Source organism: Orbicella franksi, chromosome 11 (assembly GCF_964199315.1).
Source record: "Orbicella franksi chromosome 11, jaOrbFran1.1, whole genome shotgun sequence".
NCBI lineage: Eukaryota > Metazoa > Cnidaria > Anthozoa > Scleractinia > Merulinidae > Orbicella > Orbicella franksi.
Window position 1 is genome coordinate 17,696,380 of NC_138155.1, and position 8,879 is coordinate 17,705,258.

General features: G+C 39.8%; 6 protein-coding genes across 11 annotated transcripts in view; 4 read left to right on the top strand and 2 right to left on the bottom strand.

The window, feature by feature from the left end:
* Window positions 1-463, top strand: part of LOC145503115 (uncharacterized) — a 5,069-nt gene extending 4,606 nt beyond the window's left edge. The window contains exon 1 of the mRNA XM_081482560.1: window positions 1-463. This exon is cut by the window's left edge and continues 4,606 nt beyond it. The gene's annotated coding sequence lies outside the window, so the exon portion shown is untranslated.
* A 13-nt stretch (window positions 464-476) lies between these two features.
* On the top strand, window positions 477-1,581 carry LOC145503106 (ATP-dependent DNA helicase Pif1-like). Its single transcript, XM_081482550.1, has one exon. It carries the CDS (start codon window positions 496-498, stop codon window positions 1,576-1,578), a length of 1,083 nt encoding a protein of 360 aa, XP_081338676.1. The 5' UTR covers window positions 477-495; the 3' UTR covers window positions 1,579-1,581.
* Window positions 1,582-2,336: 755 nt separating this feature from the next.
* LOC145502153 (uncharacterized) lies at window positions 2,337-2,854 on the top strand. The gene has a single exon (XM_081481425.1). The coding sequence runs from the start codon at window positions 2,375-2,377 to the stop codon at window positions 2,852-2,854; it is 480 nt and encodes a 159-aa protein (XP_081337551.1). The 5' UTR covers window positions 2,337-2,374.
* A 387-nt stretch (window positions 2,855-3,241) lies between these two features.
* LOC145503140 (uncharacterized) overlaps window positions 3,242-8,879 on the top strand; it is a 37,624-nt gene continuing 31,986 nt past the window's right edge. For 2 of the 6 annotated variants that reach the window (XM_081482611.1, XM_081482610.1), the window contains exons 1-3: window positions 3,242-3,395; window positions 4,734-5,047; window positions 7,031-7,071. In XM_081482611.1, coding sequence (XP_081338737.1) covers window positions 4,774-5,047; window positions 7,031-7,059 — 303 coding nt within the window. In that variant the 5' untranslated portion in view covers window positions 3,242-3,395; window positions 4,734-4,773 and the 3' untranslated portion in view covers window positions 7,060-7,071. Of the gene's footprint in view, window positions 3,396-3,485; window positions 3,553-4,733; window positions 5,048-7,030; window positions 8,555-8,879 lie in introns of those variants that run through there. The other 4 variants (XM_081482607.1, XM_081482609.1, XM_081482606.1 and 1 more) reach the window with 4 other exon arrangements.
* On the bottom strand, window positions 5,057-6,036 carry LOC145503129 (uncharacterized). The gene is made up of 2 exons (XM_081482591.1): window positions 5,974-6,036; window positions 5,057-5,713 (listed from the first exon to the last, which is right to left on the bottom strand). Exons 1-2 carry the CDS (start codon window positions 5,989-5,991, stop codon window positions 5,174-5,176), a joined length of 558 nt encoding a protein of 185 aa, XP_081338717.1. The 5' UTR covers window positions 5,992-6,036; the 3' UTR covers window positions 5,057-5,173.
* Window positions 6,000-6,604, bottom strand: LOC145503139 (uncharacterized). Its single transcript, XM_081482604.1, has 2 exons — window positions 6,476-6,604; window positions 6,000-6,221 (listed from the first exon to the last, which is right to left on the bottom strand). Exons 1-2 carry the CDS (start codon window positions 6,602-6,604, stop codon window positions 6,000-6,002), a joined length of 351 nt encoding a protein of 116 aa, XP_081338730.1.

Below are 8,879 nucleotides of genomic sequence, written 5' to 3' on the forward strand. Positions count from 1 at the left end.
AAGGCTGGCTGGCTCAGAATCGAACCATCGTACTGCGAAGGCCAAAATATTCCCGAGGAATGGACTCAGCCGCCTCAAATCACGATCAGCCGAAGCGTGAATAACTCGCTTCCCAGTCTGTCGGTCGCTGGTTCACAAATCTCATCGCAAGGGCCTGAAAATCGCTCTTTTACCAGTTCAAATCTGCCTCTCTCGCTGCTGCATCATGCGTAAACCAACGGTGCGGATACCAGATTTGAAAATCTAAGCTTAGCGACCACGTCCGCTCGACAAAAACAGCACTCGGTCGGGGTGGGACGGAACTATTGCCTATATGCAAATCACCACCTTGCGAGGGTACACTGCGTTAGATTACACCGGAAACCGCTAACGCTTGATGGGTTAAAACCCCGCGAAAAGCCGCGAATGTATTCGGAGCATAAATGTCAAATCTGGAAAAGTTAGGTGCCGTTCGCTGTTTTGTATTGTAAAGTTGTTTGTATCGTAGTTTGTAGTATGGGTGAAAACCTCACTCCCGAACAAGCGGAAATTTCTCAGTTTGCCAGGAATGGCCATAACGTATTGGTTACCGGTCAAGGTGGAACAGGAAAATCCCGAGTGGTAAATGTCATCCGTGATGACTGCAGGCAGCGTGGACTTAAAGTAGCTGTAATTTGTTCCAGTGGAATCGCTTGCCAAGTTTATGATCGAGTTGTTGCATCTACTGTCCACTCGTACTATGGACTTGGCGCCGCAAATATGCCTTCCGGTCAACTTATCGATCGTGCAACAAGCAACGTAGGAGTTTCGAAAAAACTTAAAACAGTGGATGTAGTAATCTGGGATGAAGCAAGTATGTCGAGTGATCGTATGTTGGAACTTGTGAATGCCTTGCATCACAGACTCTGTGAAGATAAGTCCGAGGGAGAGAGTTTGCCATTTGCGAGAAAGCAAATTATTATCGTTGGTGAGTTTTTACAGTTACGCCCCGTACCAAGCTCGTTTGATTCGGGTTCCTTCATGTTCCTTTCACGAGTATTTGTATACGCCATAACCCACAGATTTCAACTCACCAAGGTGTTGCGTCAATCGGATACCGTGGACACGATGTTCATGAATTGTTTATCGGATGTCAGATTAGGAACTTGTAGCCAGGAAACCGCCTCATTTATTGAGGAGTTATCTAGAAGCCTGGATCCTCAATTGAAAAGCATGGCAACGCATATTTTTTTCAAGAAAAATTCTGTATTTCTTTTCAATCGTTCTGTCTTAGAAGAGCTCGACGGTGAGTTACTCCGCTTCGATGCCACCTTCGATGGAAAAGGTGAGAAGATGAAATTTCCGAGGGAAAAAACCTTGTTCTTAAAGCGTGATTGTAAAGTCATGCCAGTGTGGAACAGATCAGATGCCCTAAAAAATGGAAGCATGGGAACTTTTAAGAGTGTAGACGGAAATAAACTTCTGGTTTACTTCGAGAAGGTCGGTACAGTTGGCATTGAAAGAGTTACCTGGATTCAAAGGAATCGCCAAGGTGAGAAAATTGGAAGTGTAAGTCAGTTTCCGATTATCCTGGGGAATGCTGTAACGTGTCATAAATAGCAGGGGTTGGAGCTCCCAGCGGTAGTTCTGCATTCATCGAAAGAATTTGTCCCCGGTTTAGTCTACGTTGCAATGTCCCGGGTCAGATCTGAAGATACACTGCAGGTATTAGCGTTCAATAGCAACCAGATTTTACCAGCTGATCCAGAAGTAATTCTTCAGTGCAGCCGAGATGTTGGAGAATGCGATGCCTCTCTTCGTTGCTGCAAAAGGAGGGTGGCTGCTGATGAAACCTTTTTTGACGTTGGCGACAGGTTTCAACCGGAAGATTTAGACGACGTTAGCGAGGACCGTTATCTGTTCCTCATAGATGTTTCCGATGGCATGGTGCATGCTTACTTTGAGCTAGAAGACTCTGATACCAGTGTTAGCATCGCTCAAATATATCAACAGATGGAAAGTCACGAATCAGAACTGTCCCGTCCGCCTCCAGGTTTAGACACGAGAGAGCTTCTGATTAAATTGAAAGTGGAAACGCCTTATTCCGATTTCAGTCAAAATGTAAACGAAGCGGTAGATGTCCTGTTGGATGCCAGGTTTTCGGACAACGTGAAAACGTTCATTTACATTATGTGGTTCCATTCTTTCTGCGCCTTGGAGACTCACATATTTGATAACCCCGACGATCTGGATGTTAAGGTTAATAGATGCGATTTTACGACGGCCACCGCTAAGTTGCAGAAATTATTGGTCAGTTTCGCCCGAGTTTGCCTAGTACATTCTATGCCTCTTCAATGCCTCCACCTTTACATCAGCCCAGCGGTCAGTTGCTTGTGATATTGGAACTGCTTTGTACATGAAATTTCTCGATAACCTTTTGGTTCTATCGGCAAAAGAATCAAACGAAGAAGCGATCGCCTTTGATGTGGAAGATATGCCAGCTGCAGGCAAAGCAAAAGTTCGCCATGTTGGGGGTTGGGCTATCAGGAAAGTGCTTGAGAAATCTAGAAGATACGTAAGGGCAAACATGTACAGCGAGAACGCGCAAACCATGCAATCAGTGAGGCAGCATCACAGCATTAGCGAACTTATTGAAGAATCGCTTGTTGGATCATTGACGATATTAGCAAATGAGAGTCAGTACAAGGACACTCTTCAGGTGACTGAGGCACGTCAATACAGGGAAAGGGGCCTTATACACATTGAGGATGCTGTATACAAATTTTTCATGGCCCTTGAGAACGAAAGAGTCAAGTTATTAAACGATCAGACAATGCGCAGAGAAGGAGCCAATATGGTGGAAGTGGCTTTACAAATGATCACAAACAACCGTTAGCTTAAAGTAAAGTGGACGGAGTGTTTCAATGTCGAGGACCATGGAAGAAAAGAAGGCAACTGTCTTTTAAATCCGCAACTATTTTCTTGCATATTTTTAATTCGTCATTTTCACGATTTCAAACTTGGTTACTCTTATGCAACTGACATTTTAAAATATCTTTCAATATTTGTAGGAGTTAATGGACACGATTTGGGTGTCCGTTGTTAGCGTTTTATTCACATGGGTACGGCTCAGTACCTTAGAGACTTTCGACGAAGCTACGAACTGAAGAAGAGCGCTGAATTGAGGAAGAGGGCTTTGCAACGCCAGGAGAAGAATCAAGAGGAGACGGACTGAGTTCCCTTCAAGGTGGGTAATACCTAAAGGTTACACATGTAGAAATGAACGGTGGCTGATCGAAAAGCCCTGGGCACTAGTGTTTCTCCAAGATTAAGTTTACATGAAGTATGTCTTTTAATGTTATTGTCATGCGAGAACATACATACGTAACACAAAATGCGGTTGTACATCACGTGCCTTCCGTAAGGGATTGGTCGAGGTAAATGTTTGGATTTATTTTCCCCGCAAGGAGTTAGCTTGTTTTTTATTTTAATCCGTACGAATATACAATGTACAACCTTACATACAGGTTCAGTAGCAACTAGAAGATACTTCTGCTCGGCGGCCATTTTGAAAATGTCATCTAAATATAATAGGTAAAGCCTTTATTTAAGTGTAAATCTGATTTTATGTTAGGGCTTCACTCAGACAAATCTGTATGACAGACATAACAGCTAAGGACAATGATACGTAGATGGAAACAAACTTATTGACATTTTGGTATTGGCATTTTTGGTAATTGTTTTCCAATTTTTATTAATTTGGTGAAATTTTTTGGCTAATATTCGCCAAAACAGGCTGAAGAAATCAAGAGAGAGGGACATTTCCTTAGCTAAACACCAGACTCTGAATAAACACTTAACAGGGTCCGAAATTGCGCTTTCCTGGTCGCCAATGCAACTAAAAATTTTGCACTGGCGACCAGAATTTCACAACTGGTCGCCAGCGGGCGATTAACTATTTCATGTCACGATAAATGTACAAACAATAACTTTGATTTTCAGCCAAATCAATTAAAATAGAATTCAAAGCCGCCCGCCAATTGGTCACTTCCGTTTTACCTTTCCCCTGCCTTTGAAGTATAAAACCGATTTTCTGGTTATTATAAATCAACCACAACCTGTTACACCTATGATCATTGCAAAGCTTCACCGCCATGTTTTTCAGCGGTTTCCCATAACATACGTACTGCGGGCGTAAGAGGTCCCATGCGTTACTTGGCCATGAATATTTATTCAGGCGATGCGGTGTCCAAAGATGTTCCGAAATCTTTCTGTAATTTATTACAAAGTGGAGACGGAACATCCGCGAAGAAATTAGATGAAGATTTAGATATTCTCTGGGCGTCAAAAGGTGGAAATGTAGATCTGTCAAAGTGGTCAAAAGATGATTTCAGCACTGGTTTGATTCCTGATTACATCAATTGCAAATCATATTTTGCCAGCAAGCCGGCGGTGACCAAAAATTTTGGTTTGTGTTTCACTGCGAAGGAAAAATTTTATTGACACTTTTTGGTGACCACATTTTTCCATATGGCGACTGAAAAAAAATTTCAGTCGCCAGTTGGCGCCTGCTGAAAAAAGTTAATTTCGTACCCTGCTTAAGTCCATTTATAAATACGTGCCCACAGCGATGTCGAACTAGTTTTGTTCCCTAATGTGTAAAAATTCTGCTAGTAGTTGCCTAGAACTAATTATCACATATGCCTCCATCTGCCTACAATTCTGTTGAAACATGATTGAAGGAAACATTTTTTGTATGTAACTCTTATATGCAGGAAATTCTAACAGACAGATCAGAAGGTAAAGTAACATCTCATGGGCGGCTTCTGCATTTCATCCAAAAGTAGTGATCCAAGTGTCCTTGCCCGTGTCTATTTGAAAGGAGAACTGGTATCATTATGTGAAGCATACAAAGTCCGCTTCAGACAAAGTGAAATCAAAAAGGTGTTCGCTACAAAACTCATTGAAGGCATAAGAAGCAATAGGACAATGCCATTCATTGCGTCTGTTGATGACCGACAGTTCCGGGTAGTAGAAACAGTTGCTGATGAGTCCCTTAGTAGTGTGAGGATCAGGTTCAGACTATCAGGTAAATATTTATTGGCCATGACCATTGTCTAATATTATGTTCCAAGATCCAGAATAGCCACATAAAATGTTTTTTTATGATTCCAGAATACTGATTATTTTACAGATGCTCATCTTGTTAGTGTTACTACACTCTAGAAATGTCTAGTACTTTGCCTGTTGGTAGTGAGCAAGATGAAAAAGGGCTATCACTTGGTTTTCCAACATTACTTTTGCGGCTTATTGTTGTTTGACTAAATCTTATTGAGTTTTGTGCAGATTCTTGTTGAAGATAAGTGAGGTTGTTGTTCTGCCCATTGCAAGAATGCACTTGACAAAAGTGATTTTCAACCCCATCCTGGTTTATCAGTGCAGGCTTAATTACTGAATTGGGAAATTGAGTCAACTTTATTGCCACCATAGATCTAAATCCTAAACACATGGACTGCAAGTCGAACCAGAGTTTGGTTGATACGAATTGGCTGTTGTTGTCCAAGCTTTCCTCCCTCCAGTCGGTCATAAATTTATAAAATTGGTCTTGTTCTCCTAATCGAGGATCTGATGCAGATGAAATGACCAGTTTATCATTGAACAATTCTACGAGGTTTGCCGTGTGGGACAGTATTGAGATGACACCTTCAATCTCAAAGCCAGCCTCACCTTTTTCATTCATCTCCTCTTGATACTTCTGTTGAAACAAATAACAAGAACGTGTACTTACAACATCATGATCTCATAACTAGGCAATGTGAAAACTGTGCTAACTTGATTTATCTGGCTTTTGAGGGGAAAAATAGATGTTTGAGCAATAGTCTAGGTGAATTTTCAGGAAAGCAAACCTGCTGGAAATGCTAACTTTAAGTCACCAGGGCAATAAACTATCAGTTTCTTGTAAACTGGCCATTACTAATTTGTAATATATGTATCTTAGCACAAACATTATTTTACCTGCATGAGAAATAGCATCTTATGATTCAGAACATTCTCAGCCAAATGGTTTCTCGTTTTGGCAGCCGGATCCAACTCAAAGTGTTGTGTTGTGTTTCATGCAGTGGAAGGCTGCATGTCTTCTGGTCCCAGTTAAATGCATCTTTAAACTGCTGCCAAGTCACATTTTTCCCTTTTATCTTTAGGCAACATGGCTTGCCACTCTTGTTACTTTTTCTAATGTTGTTTCGGATTTTCTTTATGTTGTGCTGAATGAACATGAAACAAACATTTATATTATAAAGAGCATTTTTAATTTACTGCCATCAGTACAAGTTTCGATCTGTTAACCTTTTGTTGTTTCTTTTGTTAAATACAAGAACTAATCAATTGAAATTTGATTACTTGTTTTTCATCTTGTGTTAAGTGCTTACAGCCATACTTTCTTTTTTCATAATGTCTGATAATAAAACAATCAATGTTATACATGCCTACACTGATCTTACAATCATGCAATGTCTACCTTGGGATCCATGATTAAAACCATTGGCATTCCAGTGTGTATATTGGGTACAATAAATTTATCAGCCACTGGATCCCTCTCATGAAAGTGTAGCTTGATAAATTGCCTGTTACAGTCAGCTCCATCCATAATACACCAGTAGATTCTTTATAGGAAAGAGAAAAAAATGTTTCAAGGTTTCCCCTTCCTTAGACAAATTTATATAGTTTGGTATTTTGTGTGAGAAGAAATTGATTTCTCTATTTACAATTTATAATTTGTATGGATTGGGTCCAAGGGTGTGCTGTGAGTGAGCCAATTTTTCTTTTTTGTAAAGTGGGAAAGCAAAGAGTTATTCATGTTAAGAAATGGAATTAGAATCAAACATAATTATGTATTATTTTACAATGTTCATGATTTCTTGCACGTAGTATAGTTTCAAATTGATACATGTTTGCTCGTGTCCAATGTCATGAGAAAAGGGGTAACACAATAACAACCAGTCCAGGTAATATTTAAATGGAGTAACGTCATGGGGATGATTGCCAATTGATTAAAATATTCTTTGACATCTAGGAGTAACAGAGACAGACTCTTCAAACTGAAGACTAACATAGGTGAGTTAATACATGTGCCCTTGTGCTACAGTTCTTATAAACTGTGGAATACTTCCGTTATGATAACTGACAAGCCACAAACATGTAGTCGGATAGGAAATGCTGGATTAAACATCACTAATGTTTTTCTGCTGGAGTACACTTACATTGCATTTGATATACTTTATTGTAGGGTTTTTCATATCAATTAATTATAATATGTGCAAGATCAAGTGCTCTTTAACTCCCTAGATTATTTGAATACTTCAAAAAGGTCTGAAATAAACTTGCAAAGTATTCGTAGTAATCTGAATGACCAATATATCATAATTATGAGCCAAATTTGTAAAGGAACTTAAAACTGTTTTTTCAGCATGACATGCGTGTGTTTTAAATTGATTTTTTTTTTTTTTTTCTTTCTGCATAGCAGCATACCTTGTGCACAAGCTCAAGTAAAATACCGATGACAGAAAAAAGAAATAGATGACCTGCAAAATGCTGCACAATGTGACTGATTGTCAATCAAACCAACAGCACTAGAAATGCATGTACAGCCCCAAACAGTGGGCAAACATTCCATTTTGAGCTAGTTTTTTTCATACTTTTTCTTTGGCATTTCAGAGTTAGGGCAGGGTAAGCTACAAACATATTACAAAAAATATGCCAACAACACCTTACAACATTACAACATATTGTGGTGGTTGTAAGGTGGGATACCACTCTGTAGCTTCAGCAGGCCAGTCTTGCATAAGTAACATTTCTCCCACTCACACAAATCGAAACTCCAGCATTTTCCTGACACCTCTCTAAACGTTGAAATAAAGGTCACTGGGGGTGCATTCAGCAGAAGGAAACTGTGCAATTGGAAAACGAAACCCACTATCACTGAAGAAGACAAATTGTAGCACATGAGTGGCCAATTGGGGTTCTGTTTTGCCTGAAAATAAACAATTACAGTTACAAAGGTGTAGCCTATCAGTAAATTTAAAATCTTTATCGACAATCGGTGCACATAAAATGTTCACAACCTGGATTATACAGAAGTTATTTACCTGATAGTCTTGACATCAGATCGTGGCCCTCACCAAGGTCAACAAATCCAACAAGTCTATGTTTTCCATTTTTAATCACCATCTCAAGGTTTTCCTAAAATTATCAGAAAATACTGTTTTCCTTGAAAGCAACTTAATGACAAGTGTTCATGTTTGGTGGAATTTGAGAAATGTGGGTGTAAAAGTCGTGGCTAGACATATACTAGTGTTTCTATATGGTCTGTCCACGAGCCACATGTTTATCCAGCCGTACTCACATTCTACATATTTGGTAACGTTGAAATGTTCAGTCGCATAGCTCGTGCGATACATATATTGCAAAAAGGTTATAAAGAACATTACGTTTTTTACATAAATTGTAAATAGCCTTACGTGCTTTGAAAATTGAGAGCTTCGGTTTTGTATCCAGATGATGAGGTTCAGGGGTGTAGCTACGATTTTTCCAAGGGGGGGTGGGGATGTGTCAAACCCAAGGTACTTTCCAGATATTCATGTTGACATCCCTGTTGTGTTTTTGAAACGTTGCATTTACCTTTTGGATTAGCAGTTTTGAGTTCCATGTAATAGAAGCTACTCTATTCTGGTCTCACTGCTTATCAGTGAAAATGTATTTCAGTGAGAGGCAGTGTGGTTGGTTTAACGAGAAAGGGGGGGTCACGGGCACTCCAGGACCCCTTCTCTAGCTACACCCTTCATGAGGTTCTCTGTAGGTTTAGCATATTCCATACGATGAATGGATGAATGTAGTCTTTAAACAATAATTTATTAGTCTCATCA